At 47.0% G+C, this 15604-nt stretch overlaps 1 protein-coding gene across 1 annotated transcript in view; it reads right to left on the bottom strand.

The window, feature by feature from the left end:
• LOC311236610 (calsenilin-like) overlaps positions 1–15110 on the bottom strand; it is a gene marked incomplete at its 3' end in the record, with an annotated part of 88454 nt that extends 73344 nt beyond the window's left edge. The window contains exon 1 of the mRNA XM_084324303.1: positions 14960–15110. Coding sequence (XP_084180429.1) covers positions 14960–15014 — 55 coding nt within the window. The 5' untranslated portion in view covers positions 15015–15110. The remainder of the gene's footprint in view (positions 1–14959) is intronic.
• Positions 15111–15604: the final 494 nt, after the last annotated feature.

Genomic DNA, 15604 nt, shown 5'->3' with positions numbered 1-15604 from the left:
CATTACATTTAAGACATGCATGACATACAGAGATATAATATCTCTGAGCACCTGAAGCCTGTGCTATTAAACCAGGAAGTGCAGCACTGTTGATAAGGCTGTCAGCACTGCAGTAGGGCCACTCAGTGCCCTGCGCTGCAAAGAGTGAACACAAAACGCTGACTTGAGTCGCTTGTGTTGTTCGTTGGATTCGTTTTTGGGCTCAAAACGTACACTACACGGACTGACGGACCGCGGTCTCATGCTGACTGATCAGTGATCGCTTGTCTTGTCGCGCTGTGTGTCAGACTCTGGATGCTTTAGACACCCGCCCACCTCTACCTCTGATTGGCTTACCATGACATTGTATTCAACCTCAGCCAATCGTCAGCATGTATGCTTGGCTCGCGCACTGTCCACTAAACAAGGAAGAACATTATTATTGCCTCTCGGCGCAGAGATATGTCTGATGAAAGAAACAGGTTCATTCATAGTAACGCGCCGCATAAACACCCCCTTCACCCCCCCCCCCCCTCCTACTCGCCATACCTTGCCTTTCACTGAAAGGACGCCACTGAGGTAGAGACATACACACAACCATGCATGCAAACACACATTCATGCATGCACACACACCCACACACAAACATACCCAGACACACACATTATTACACACACACACACACACACACACACACACACACACACACACACACACACACACACACACACACACAGACAGATAGGAGAGAGGAGGACAGTGAGAAAGTGAGAAAGTGAGAGAGAGAGAGAGAGAGAGACAGAGAGAGAGAGAGAGAGAGAGAGAGAGAGAGAGGAGAGAGAGAGAGAGAGAGAGAGAGAGGGGTGGGCAGAGAGATTGGATCAAATGCTGAGCAACAATATTGATAAGTCCCCACTGATGGATCTACAGTAAACTCTCTCTCTCTCTCTCTCTCTCTCTCTCTCTCTCTCTCTCTCTCTCTCTCTCTCTCTCTCTCTCTCTCTCTCTCTCTCTCGCTCTCTCTCTCTGTTGTCACTGTTGTCACTGCATCACTGTGTGTACTGTATGCTTCAGTGTTTTATCACTGCATCACTGTGTGTACTGTGAATGAATGAATGAATGAATGAATGAATGAATGAATGAATGAAAACTTTATTTAACAGATTGCAGAATGGGTACAATACAGTACGGCTCAATACACACAATTGTTAAAGGGATGCAGACCTGAGAAAGACGTTTGTCTTGGTTCCATCAGGGTCCCCCATTTTCAATTCATATAGACATTTATGACATACACAACATACATGACATTTATGGCATAGGGACATATAGGTATTTAGTACTGATACATTTGTGACATAAACGGTATTCAAATATACAGTACTGTTACCCCTAGATCCTGACAGAGTATATACATATGATGGGGAGGGGACTGTACATTAGGAGGGGGTGGGTGGGTGGGAGAGAGATATACATACGGCGGGGAGGGAATATATACATGCGGTGGGGAGGAGACTGTCTATTAGGAGGTGGTGGGGGTTTTGGGCATTTACGGTGGCCAGTTTCGAATTGCAGCCTCCCGTAGGTGCTCTTTAAGAGCGGTTTTGAATGTGGGTAGGGATTCACATTCCTTTACAGCTTTGGGTAGGGCGTCCCACATTGATGTGGCATAATTGCTAAACGTATTTAGTCCCTTGTTTGAGCCGAATCTGGGTTTAACATGATTTGTTGAGCTTCCTCTGGTGTAGTGGTTGTGGTATTCACTGACCTTTGGGAAGTATTTTGACATGTACATGGGTACCTTAGTCGTATAGTGTATCTTGTAGACCAGGCCCATTGCAAGTTGCTGTACTCTGTCGTCTACTCTAAGCCATCCTACAGTAGGTTGTCAAAGTGGGCAGGTGTGAGGTGGGTTCTGGGGGTAAGGTCAAGTAGTATTCTGACCAGTTTGTTTTGTGATGTTTGTAATTTTGTTTTAAGCGCCTTTGAGGTGCTTTGGTACCATGAGGTGCACGCATAGTCGTAGTACCCTTGAATGAGTGCTCCTGCCAGAGTCTTCAGGGTATTCTTGTTTACCAGAGAGGAGATCCGGTACAAGAATCTAGTTTGTTGGTTGACTTTTTTTATTACATTGGATGCCATTTTGTCACAGGAAAGATTTGCCTCTAGGATGGAACCCAGGTAGGTAATTTTGTCTTTCCTTGTGACAATATTGTCACCCACTGCAACTGAGAAGCCGTCGGTCTTGCTGAGTTTGTTATTTGAACCGAAGAGAATGGACTCTGTTACAAAGGGTCAGATTAAACCGAATATATATATTTATTGCTTGAGATCCCATGTATAATATTTGTATATCGTTTGATATCCCTTGTATATTCTTTGTACATATACACGGAATATCCCTTTACCTGCTACAGGCCAGACCATAATATTCGTTCTCCTATTGGACAGCGACCCCCCTAGGCGCCACGGCCATACCCCCAATGTCTAGTTCAAAGTAACCGCCAAGGCTTGTCTCAACATGCCCAGGTTTGCGCAGGAATACGAGACAGAAATGAGGTTGGCACTAGATTATTCATCTTACGTATAAATACGTCGCAGGTGGATACAGAAGCACTTAGTCTTAGTTACCCTCAAACGAGTTAACCCAACAAGTTGAAGCCTTCATCACGAGTCAACGACCAAGTGAAGTGAGCAACCTTGCATCTAAATAGAGCACTTATAACCGCGTGCGAATAGGATAGTAAAAGTGTCAGAGCTTAGTGAAATAACGGCAAGTTCGACCTAGTTAAATGTGAAGTACCGTGCACCGGAGAATCTACACCGGTGAATGCAGAGCCTTTTCCGGCTGGATTATTGCTTTGGTACTGTGGCTGCTGGAGCAGAGAACCGTCTACCCCGCTGCTGTGTGGGATTTACCCGTGAGGAGCATCACTCGAGCCCGTCTCTAGGAGAGGCTGGCTGGCTTTCATCCATGCTGCACGCATACTTGGATTATAGCTGCTGCTTTCGTCTGCCGATCAAGGGAGTAATGTACCGCCTCCCGTAGCTGGAGCTTATTGATTCTCCGTTGATCCAGACTTTTGCTACTGACAAATCCTCTCCCCTGCTGGCTTACAACCGGAGGGAACCCCCCTTAGTATCTCCAGCTGACCTACTAGTGTACCATATATAATTCTTATGCTACAGGTGGTATTAATTATCCCCTTCGTAATATGCTCATGGACTTACGCTCTTGACCTATTCATGCACATTCTTCGCCTTACAAGCGCAACTCTCATTCTTAATAAATGTAAGATAACCTTGGTGCTCTTCTAATAAATATTATAAACAGTACTTTCTTGTTAAGCCGTGTTATTGTGTGGGTGTTCATCACATATACATGTGTATTGTATGGCCAGTAGTAATGTACATAACGCAGTAGTGGTTTAATGATACCATACTTATCAATACAGTCAGGGAATTGTACCCCTCAGTTACAATTGGTCCTTCGAGCCGGAGGGTAATTAGCGTAATATTAATATAATATTAATATTGACATGGCCAGCGGTGAACACTCCACAAACGGTTCTCCTAAGCTAGATCGCCCGCAGCGCAGACGGCAGCCACCTCCTTACCTAGAGGACTACGCTGCCAGTCTACTACCTAGCTTTATACAGACGTTAACTGCGGATAAAATAAATAAAGCGGATAGTCAAAGCATGTCAAAACCTACCGACCAGGCGACCCTGCCAGTAGAGACCCCAGTGGGTTCTAACGAAACTGACCAAGCCCACGGGGGGGACCAGGAGGGACATGTCATGACTATACCCCCCGACAACGTCAACGGGACGGTCCCCGGAGAGCTCCAGGATAAAGAAAGCGCTCCAGGGACAGAACCCGACCCACTACCAGAAGAGAAGCGCGCCCAGGAGACGGACCTCGAGGCGCGCCCAGAGAACAGATCTCCAACGAGCACTGCCAGAAGCCGATCACCTCCGTCAGTGTCTTCCCCCAGCGAAGCGGACAAGATGCTGGCGCAGGCATTCATCGCCACCCTGGCAGCCTCCACAGAATGCGATCGACTTCAAGCGCAACAACTAAGTGAGCGCGAACATTCTACCATGGAAAGAGAACGCCTCCAGGCTCAACAGACGAGCGAGCGCGAACACGCTGCAATCGAGCGAGAGCGCTTCCAGGCGCAACAAAGGAGTGAAGACGACCGCATAAGACTGGAGACCAGACGCCTTCAGACGGAAGAGAACATTGAAAGAAGCCGCGCCGATGCGCAGCACGCCGCCGCCAATACACAGCACGCCGCCGCCAATGCACAGCGCGACGCTGCCAATGCACAGCTCCACGCCGCCCATGCCAGCGCCGATGCACAGCGCGACGCCGCCAATGCCCAGCGCGAAGCAGTGCGCGACGCCGCCCATGCCCAGCGTGAGGCAGAGCGCAACCGGCTGCAGGCGCAGATGGTAGAACAATTGATCGCCATGGCGACACCCCCTCTCTCCGCACGGAGCTCCCGGAGATCATCACGACAAGGGTCTAGGAAACATTCCCCTACCCGACCAAGCGACCCGGGACCCCGCCAACAGGAGGATCCTGTCCACGTCTCCGAACCCCCTCCCCGGCCGGTCCATATGAGACCCAGCAACCGGGAAGAACCGGCCTACGTCGCCGAGAGACTGAACAGAAGACTCCAGGACCTAGCAGAGGAAGAGGAAGAGGAAGAGGAGGAATGTCAAGCCGACCAGCAGCAACGTACTCTGGACCAGGAGGCCCAGTACAGCCCCGACCAGCAGCAACGTACTCTGGACCAGGAGGCCCAGTACAGCCCCGACGTCAGCCCTGAGGCCCTGCGTTACAGACCCCCGACTCAACTCAAGGGTGAGTTTGACGCACCGCCAGCCCCGAGGAACAGCACCTGGGTACCCGGGCCTTGGTACCCACCGAGTACCAGCCCACGACGACACGTACGGGGAGACTCGCCCAGGAGACCTCTCCCCCAACGCTCGCCGATGTGCCAGCCATCCATGGCATCGTACCTTGGCACACCGACGTTCCCGGATTTTACACGCGAGGACAGAGCACAGTACACGGAGCTACGGATGTGCTTAGAGACTATGATGTCCGACGTCCCCGATGAGACGTACAAATATGCTATCCTCCTCAAGCACCTGAAGGTGCCCAGAGCGCATAATATAGCGCTGGCATATTCCAACTCAAGTACCCCATACACCGCGGCTCTAGTAGCCCTCGACCAGCGTTATGGACGCATATGGGACTACGTGATACAGGAAATAAGAGATATCGACCGCCTCCCCCCAGCCAGAGACAACAGAGCATTGGATGACCTCTCTATCAAGGTACAGTCCCTGGTAGGGATGCTGGGGTCCCAAAAGGAAAAAGGGATATATGAACTGTACGCTAACTCTAATGTAGAAAGGATATTAGAGAAGCTCCCTCCCGCCCGACAAGAGCGCTTTCGGCGGCAGAGAGACCACCGCGACCCCAACGGCCCAGAGGCATCCCTCCTAGACCTATCTGATTTCCTCGCCAGGGAGGTCAGCAGCCTACGACTGGACACGTTCGTGTGGAGTGGACCAAGCCCAAGACCAGGACCTCGGGGATCAAATGATAACCGCCGGTCGGTGACCGTTATGCACCAAGCCGAATCAGTACCGCAGCACAAGAACCACAACACCCCCTCGACGAAAGAGGAGTGGAAGATTGAATGCCAGTACTGTGAAGGGGAACATCGGCTGTATCAATGCGACGATTTCAAGAAGCTGACCACGGACGAGGTGAGTCAGTGGATCAAAGACCACCGCCGCTGCTTCCGCTGCGTGAGCAGCCATATGGCAGCTGAGTGCCGTTTGAAGAAGAAGTGCAGCAGGTGCGGCGGCGCCCACTTGGAGGTCCTGCATGACATCAACAGGCGTCCGCCAGGACAACAAAGTGGGCCCGTCACGGTAATGTACCAGGCCGAGGTGGTGGCACCAGTACCGAAGACCCACCAGACCGCCCCCCTGGTGTCCTGACTGCTGCAGCAGGCACTGGGAGTCACGGTGCTACTTGGACGACCGCGAGTCGGCACCACTAGAGAAGATCCAAGGCAACCGACCAACAGGAGTGCTCCATATAGACCAGCATAGCGGGACCCCCCGAGTGCTCATCAAAGTGGTCAGAGTGCTCCTGAGCTACGAGGACAAGGTCCTGGACACTTACGCCGTCCTGGACGATGGGTCTGAAAAGACTCTCCTCCTCGCTTCCGCCGCAGCCCAGTTGGGCCTGCGGGGTGCCAAAGGAACAATGACCATACGTACCATCAGAAGAGACCAGAAGACCATAAAGGGTAAAAATGTCTCCTTCAAGATAGCAGCGGTGGACCAGCCAGAGAAGCAGTATAGTATTACCAACGTCTTCACCAGCCACGACATAGGCCTGTCACAGTACACCTACCCCATCCCACAGCTGATGGCGAAGTATGTGCACCTACGTCAACTACCTATACCGCTTATCGACGGCGCCACACCGACCCTGCTCATCGGCTCCGACCACGCGGACCTCATTCTCCCAATTGAGGCGGCCCACATCGGACCCAAAGGATGCCCAGTCGCGGTTCAGACCCGACTGGGGTGGACGCTCCAGGGCCCCCTCTACGGACTTGACAGTCAACCCGCGTCTACACGCTGCCTGCACACAAAGGTGAGCGACACAGGCCACTCTCTCGTACAGCCCGTTGAGAGGCTGATGATGATGATGGCGCCGCTCCGACCGGCTGCCTCTCTGTTCGCTCCGTCGAGACTGTGTTTACTTTTGTTAATATTTATAGTTTTTAGAGTTTTGTGCGTACCAACTGTTGGTGCATTTAATGTATATGACCGTCAGTCACTCATAGACATTGGATTACGGGAAATTTACCAACTGGATTACTCGCTGGATCAGCTTTCCGAACCGCATCAATGGCCTGAAGAAATTCTCCGGAGATTAGGACCAGATCCTTTGTTCCCAGAGCCCAGGAAAAGACGACGAGGAAAGAGGGCTGGGATCCGTAACAGGCTGAGATCCAGACGCCACCGTACACCACTGCCCAGTATATTGCTAGCCAATGTACAATCAATAGACAATAAACTGGATGACATCCGAGCAAGGATTCAATATCAAAGAGACGTTAGGGACTGCAATGTCCTCTGCTTCACCGAAACATGGCTCACACCGGAGGTTCCAGATCACGCAATTCAACCAGCGGATCACTTCTTTATCCATCGCAAGGATCGGTCATCAGAGTCCGGTAAACAACGTGGAGGAGGTATTGCCTTCATGTTTAACAAAAATTGGAGCGACCCAACGAACGTGAAGGAATTATCCAACCACTGCTCCCCAGAACTGGAATATATAACCATCAAGTGTCGTCCTTTCTTCCTCCCGAGGGAGTTAACGGCGATCGTCCTGATCGGAGTGTATATTCCACCGCAAGCCAGCAACAAGGTTGCGCTCTCCAGACTACACGACGAGGTAAATAGAATACAAGTGGCTAACGTTAACGCCGCCATTTTAGTACTGGGAGATTTCAATAGCGCCAATCTGAGAAAGGTATTGCCTGACTTCTATCAGCATGTGACTTGCAACACCAGAGGCGGTAACATCCTAGATCACTGTTACACGCAATTTAAAGGTGGCTACAAGGCTCATTCTGATAGTGGCTTTGGTAAATCAGATCACGCGTAAATTTTTCTTTCACCAAAGTACAAACAGAGAATTAAAAGTACTCCCGTAGTCTCGCGAGAGGTGCAGAAATGGGATCTGACGTCAGAAGAGACGATCCGGTCAGTGTTTCACTACACAGACTGGAATGTGTTCCGCGACACAGATAACATTAATGTCTACACGGAGACAGTGCTGGACTATGTTTGTACTAGGGTGAAAGAAACAATCCCCACTACCAAAATGAAAGTTTACCCAAATCAAAAACCCTGGGTAGACAAATCCGTCCGTGAAGCTCTGAGAGAGCGCACCAAAGCATACAATGACGGCCTAGTGGCAGGCAACATGAATGACCACAAGGTGGCGCGACACAACGTAAGGAGGACAGTGTCAGAGGCCAAACGGCGCTACAGAGATAAAATTGAACTCCAGTTTGAACAAGCTGACTCTAGAGCTATGTGGCAGGGGCTCAAAACGATGACAGACTACAAAGGCGCCTCCCTCAAACTGAACAGTGACATCTCCTTAGCAAACGACCTCAATACCTTCTATGCGAGGTTTGATGCTGGTAATAACAACACCAGCTCACAAGCCTCTGCAATGGGGGGGGGGGGTCGGCTGCTGATGGAGGCGCAGTGTTCAGGGTAACAGAGCATGAGGTGAGGCGGACCTTTAAAAAAGTGAATATCAGGAAGGCAGCAGGTCCGGACGGCATCCCCGGCCGCGTCCTAAAAGTCTGTGCCGACCAACTGGCCCCAGTATTCACTGACATATTTAACCTGTCCTTAGAACAGGCTGTCATCCCCACCTGCCTGAAGAAGTCCACTATTATCCCTGTACCCAAAAAATCCAAGCCTGCTTGCCTCAACGACTACCGCCCTGTAGCTCTCACCTCCATAGCCATGAAGTGCTTTGAGAAGCTAGTAAAGGGCTACATCTGCTCCTCCCTCCCCATCAACATGGACCCCCTGCAATTTGCATACCGCCCCAACAGGTCCACGGAGGACGCCATATCCCATGTGCTGCACACAGCAGCATCACACCTGGACAAGAGGCAGGGGAACTATGTGAGAATGCTATTCATCGACTACAGCTCGGCATTCAATACCATAGTCCCCTCCATACTCATAGCCAAGCTCAGGGACCTGGGCTTGGGCTATGACCTCTGCCAGTGGGTCTTGGACTTCCTGACTGGCAGACCCCAGGTGGTGAGAGCAGGCAACTGCACCTCCTCATCCATCACCCTCAACATAGGGGCCCCCCAGGGCTGTGTTCTGAGTCCCCTCCTCTACTCCCTGTACACACACGACTGTGTGGCTCAGCGGAGTAGCAATACAATCGTCAAATTTGCTGACGACACAGTGGTGGTGGGCCTGATCTCTGCCAACGACGAGAGGGCCTACCTGGAAGAGGTCAAGGTCCTGGCGGGATGGTGCCAGGAAAACAGCCTCTCCCTGAACGTCAGCAAAACAAAGGAGATGATTGTGGACTTCAGGAGGTCGGGGGTCAAGGACTACAGCCCCCTCAGCATCGACGGGGCACCGGTTGAGAGAGTCAACAGCTTCAAGTACCTCGGAGCCTACATATCCGAGGACTTGACATGGACCACACACATTAACAGTGTGGTGAAGAAGGCACGACAACGCCTCTACTTCCTCAGGCGCCTAAGGAAGTTCCAAGTCAGCCAGAAGATCCTTAAGAACTTCTACTCATGTACAATAGAGAGCATCTTGACCGGCAACATCACCTCCTGGTTTGGGAATAGCACTGCAAAAGACCGAAGCAGACTACAAAGAGTGACACGTTCAGCCGAACGCACAATTGGAGGGGGGCTCCCCACCCTCCAGAACATTTACTACAAGCGTTGCAAGGGCAAGGCTAAGAGAATCATTAAAGACTCCAGTCACCCGAACAACTGCCTCTTTGAACTGCTGCGGTCAGGCAAGCGATACCGGAGTCTCAAGGCGAGCACAGAAAGACTCAGAAGTAGCTTCTATCCCCAGGCCATCAGGCTGCTAAACGAACAATGAATGAACACTACACAACAACAACCACCAAACGCACATAGCACACACATCCACACGGACACACTCACTTTAAACAAACACACTGTAGCACCCACTCCACACACTTTATAGCACACACCCACTTTAAACAAACACACTGTAGCACCCACTCCCCACACTTTATATTTATGGATGAAGGATTGCACTACAACTCGTACACCTTACTGTAAATTGTACCTAAAATTGTACCTCATCCCATTTCTGCTTTGCACTAGATAGTACTGTACATTAGTACACTGCATAGTATTGTGTATTGTATATTATATGGTAACTCAGAACATTGTACATATGTCTATACCGAACACTGTGACCTCATTTTCTTCTTCTAAATTCATGCTATATTATGTTATTATGTTATTTGATACTATCTTGTCTAGCACAGTCTCTGGAGCGTAACAGTAAGAAGCATTTTCTATGAAAGTATTCTGTACTTCTGTATGACAACTATTAAAGAACTTGAACTTGAACTTGAGGCTATTGACATTAGGCGAGAGGCCTGTGAGAGAACCGTGGGCACAAGAGGGAGTTTCGAACTCCACCCCCCTCAGCTGCCCTCCAGACGTAGCTGACCTCGAACCCAGCACCCCAAGCGACTCCTTGATGGGGCGGCCAGAACCGGCCCCTCCTCAGACGAGGTACAGACCAAACAAGAGAAACAGACGGAGGAGGTGGAGGCACAGCCAAGCACAGATCAAAGCAGTCTCAGGCCCGCTTCCTCCTAAGCCCCCCTCCATCCCGTCCAGTCGTCATGATCATAGACCAGTCACTACCCCGAGCTGCGTGGCCGGCCGGCCGCGTAAGCAAAGTGATCACTGGTGCCGACGGAAAGGTCAGAGCGGCAGAAGTGCTCGTCCAGGGACGGACATACACCCGACCCGTGGCGAGGCTGATAGAGTTGCCAAGGCTCCCCAACTCTCTTAATGACGACCATGACCCACTGACTTTGTGAATTGCCCTACTCCTCACAACGGACATTGAGTAGTGGACAAGACGGTTAATCTGTCTCTGCTTATCTAATTAGGTGCAGACTAATTAGGAGGCGGCTGTTACAAAGGGTCAGATTAAACCGAATATATATATTTATTGCTTGAGATCCCATGTATAATATTTGTATATCGTTTGATATCCCTTGTATATTCTTTGTACATATACACGGAATATCCCTTTACCTGGTACAGGCCAGACCATAATATTCGTTCTCCTATTGGACAGCGACCCCCCTAGGCGCCACGGCCATACCCCCAATGTCTAGTTCAAAGTCACCGCCAAGGCTTGTCTCAACATGCCCAGGTTTGCGCAGGAATACGAGACAGAAATGAGGTTGGCACTAGATTATTCATCTTACGTATAAATACGTCGCAGGTGGATACAGAAGCACTTAGTCTTAGTTACCCTCAAACGAGTTAACCCAACAAGTTGAAGCCTTCATCACGAGTCAACGACCAAGTGAAGTGAGCAACCTTGCATCTAAATAGAGCACTTATAACCGCGTGCGAATAGGATAGTAAAAGTGTCAGAGCTTAGTGAAATAACGTCAAGTTCGACCTAGTTAAATGTGAAGTACCGTGCACCGGAGAATCTACACCGGTGAATGCAGAGCCTTTTCCGGCTGGATTATTGCTTTGGTACTGTGGCTGCTGGAGCAGAGAACCGTCTACCCCGCTGCTGTGTGGGATTTACCCGTGAGGAGCATCACTCGAGCCCGTCTCTAGGAGAGGCTGGCTGGCTTTCATCCATGCTGCACGCATACTTGGATTATAGCTGCTGCTTTCGTCTGCCGATCAAGGGAGTAATGTACCGCCTCCCGTAGCTGGAGCTTATTGATTCTCCGTTGATCCAGACTTTTGCTACCGACAAATCCTCTCCCCTGCTGGCTTACAACCGGAGGGAACCCCCCTTAGTATCTCCAGCTGACCTACTAGTGTACCATATATAATTCTTATGCTACAGGTGGTATTAATTATCCCCTTCGTAATATGCTCATGGACTTACGCTCTTGACCTATTCATGCACATTCTTCGCCTTACAAGCGCAACTCTCATTCTTAATAAATGTAAGATAACCTTGGTGCTCTTCTAATAAATATTATAAACAGTACTTTCTTGTTAAGCCGTGTTATTGTGTGGGTGTTCATCACATATACATGTGTACTGTATGGCCAGTAGTAATGTACATAACGCAGTAGTGGTTTAATGATACCATACTTATCAATACAGTCAGGGAATTGTACCCCTCAGTTACAGACTCTGTTTTGCCCATGTGTAATGATAGTTTGTTATCAGCGAGCCATATGCAGATTTTGCCTAGTTCCGAGCTGAGGGTTTTTTCAACCTGCAACTTGTTCTTGTCAGTGTTTTATCACTGCATCACTGTGTGTACTGTATGCTTCAGTCTTTTATCACTGCATCACTGTGTGTACTGTATGCTTCAGTGATTCATGGATTTCTTTTTAAACGTTCATGTAAACTTTTGGGTCCAAGTTTTAGTTCAGCAATACCTGCTCAATCATGTGACTGAGTTGCCCCGACCTGTGTTGAGCTGCAGCGCTAAAAAAGGGCTCTGTGGAGAAACCCTCCTAGTCGCCTGCTTAAAAGGCGTTCTAAACAAAAACAGCTGGATGCCATTTTGCCAAATCAGCATAACTTTTTAGCTTGTCTATCTTTAATTTATCTTTAACTTGAGTCATTTTAGAAACTTACGTTTAGTATGATACTCGCCCACTCAAGATGATATAGTGGCGGCTGGTACTACTTACCGTTGTAAGGGCGCAAGGGGGAGGGGGAGGGGGCGGGGTGAAGGGGGGGCGGGATCTAAATTAAACAAAATTAAACGTATACCATATACAATGAAAGAATATAGTGCTCTAATTATGCTACATTTAATTTAGTTTCTATCCCATTTAATATATATTCAATCTCTTTATTAAGTTGTAAAGCCCTGTCCTATATCTGATTTCATAATTAGATTATAGTGAAGGAGACAAGTTCTTATTAATTAATTATTAATTAATTTTAAATTTAATAATAATAATAATAACTTCAGAATAATAATAATCATGACATTGCATTACTGCTGATCAGCACCTATATCAGAAATAAATGTTTGCTGTATTGATCATCTCAGAACCAAGCATTTGAAATGTCAGTGCTTAGCCTTATTTCTAAATCACGCGTTGCGAAGGCTATTGGCACCGCACACAGCTTTATATTTCTCGAACAAGTTAGATACTGTTCATAACTCATAAGATCTATTTTCTTTAGTATTCTGTTCATTTTGTATTGTATTTAGTTTACTTCATAATGTATAGAGCAGTGCAAAATAATAGAATCTTTATTGTCATTGTTGGTCCAACGAAATTGAGTTTAGAGCATCACCACATACAAACATACTGAATATAGCATGTACAAAATAATAATATCAGTGGGTCTCATTCTCGAACAAATTTACGACCAAAAATTTCGTCTTCCATTTAAGACATATTAGGGCTGGGAGCGGGAGTCCCCAAATTTTCCTGAGATCAGATTTGATCATGGCTGTCTCTGCATGTGTCGGAGGAAGCATGTGGTAGACCTCAGGGCTCCCTTGACCGACCAGTAGGGGGCACATGTGCACAACGACCAGGTAGGGGAGGGGGGAATTGGCATAACGACAAAAAAGTTGGGATGGGAGGAAAATCAGGCGGAGAAAAAGAGGATTAAAAAATATATATATACAGAATTAGATCTCTCCACATTCGAAAGAACGACACATGCCGTTCTTGGTTTTAACTGCAGGTTTCTTTTTACTGCTTTCCATCTTGATTTCTTGTTTTCTTTTCTTTTTTTGGACAGCGCGCTAAACTTGACAGCGCGCTACATTTTGACACACACATTTCTGCCAAGAGCGCTGTCAGGGGTGCAGAGTGCAGCGTGTCTGCGCTGGTATCTCATCGCGCAATGTGCTTCCGTGGATAGCTCCCAGATGCAGAGCAGGCTCTGTGGATGCAATTTGCTTGGCGCAATGTATTCTCTGTGGATTCCGCCCTATGAGTACAGCATATTTTGCATATTGTTAATAGAGCCAAGGCTGGCTTGCGTAAATTAAACATATGACTTACCATCAGAAGAGTTAACATTCAGCTGTCCAAAAAAAAAGGTGTTTCATATCCTTTACTCCAGTAACAGCATGTTGTATCTGTCCCATCGTTTGAAAAAGTAGGCATGATGATGGAAAGCAAAATATGCATTTACATGACTGCATCCAGCTAGCCATATAGCTTGTTGTTGTTGTTGTTGTTGTTGTTGTTGTTGTTGTTGTTGTTGTTGTTGTTGTTGTTGTTGTTGTTGTTGTTGTTCTTACCGAACCAGCTAAGACTGAGCCTTAACCCTTCGAGAAGTGTCCATATAAATCAATTTGTTAGATCCAACACTGTCTGAATGTACATTATCTCTTGATGATCTCTCCAACCCCTGAGAATACACTTCTTATTATCGAACCAGCTTAACGAGCCTAGCTAAGCTAACGCACTGAATCTGAAATGAAAATACTACTGGCTCCTCCTCGCATTCTTTTCTCTGTCTGATGACTGACGACGTGACGAGTACAGTGGCGCAGAGCTTGCTTCGAGCGCTAGAAAACGCGCCCCGAGACATCATATTTGAAGACCCTGATAGGCGAAATGTATTTGCTTGACCTATTTACATTGGCTGCGACGATACAGTGTGCACGTTAAGTCTATGCGCCCGGGTTTGGAGGTATACTCTCTATCAGGAGAGCGAGAGTGACGTCATGTGAATCACGCACAAAACAATGATTTATATTTGATATATTAACGTTATTGTGCATTTGAAACACAAACATACTTAAAATGAGTAATTATTATTAATTTTAAACATGTTTAGTTTATTTTTAGTGGTCCAAAAATCTAAAATGAAAAAACACTATTTCTTCTTCTCCTTCTCTCTTCACCAGGGGGGGGCGGCGCCCCAGCAACCTCTATCGGCCGGCCGCCACTGGCTGGGGGGTTGAATGCGAATCTATTCTAACCCCACTGTGGTACTGTAACTTCCTATATTCCTGTCCTGCTACCAGACCAGACCAGCGCTACTTCAACCTGAAAACACCCAGTCCAACCCAACACCAAGCTATACCGAGAGGGGTGCCTGACCCAAAGCTTAGCTGTGATATGATAAATCCAGCCCATAGATTCCAGATGGTTGTAAATATATATAAGTCTCCAGTACCTGGTCCCTGTGTTGCGGTGCTGGCAATGATCCATTTCACCAGGCAGCACTTCATCAGAGATTTGCGGGTGATGTGTGGTTTCTGCCACTTGGAGCCGTCACTCTGTTCCTTCGATGGGCTGGAGTCCTTCCCATTAGCACCAGGCAGCTCTCCATCTATCTGCTTTCCATCTGTCTGCTTCCCATTCTGCTTCCCATCAGCCTGGGTAATACAACAATAATATAATAATAATAATAATAATAATAATAATAATAATAATAATAATAATAATAATAATAATAATAATAATAATAATAATAATAATAATAATAATAATAATAATAATAATAATAATAATAATAATAATAATAATAATAATAATAATAATAATAATAATAATAATAATAATAAAAAAAAAAAAAAAAAAAAAATAATAATAATAATAATAATAATAATAATAATAATAATAATAATAATAATAATAATAATAATAATAATAATAATAATAATAATAATAATTAATAATAATAATAATAATAATAATAATAATAATAATAATAATAATAATAATAATAATAATAATAATAATAATAATAATAGTAATAATAATAATACTATGCAATAACCACTACACAATAACAATAATACTAATAACAATTATAACC

This window comes from Notolepis coatsorum, assembly GCF_963971535.1.
Source record: "Notolepis coatsorum genome assembly, chromosome: 11".
Taxonomy (NCBI): Eukaryota; Metazoa; Chordata; class Actinopteri; order Aulopiformes; family Paralepididae; genus Notolepis; species Notolepis coatsorum.
This window is presented reverse-complemented; position numbering and strand designations above follow the sequence as displayed.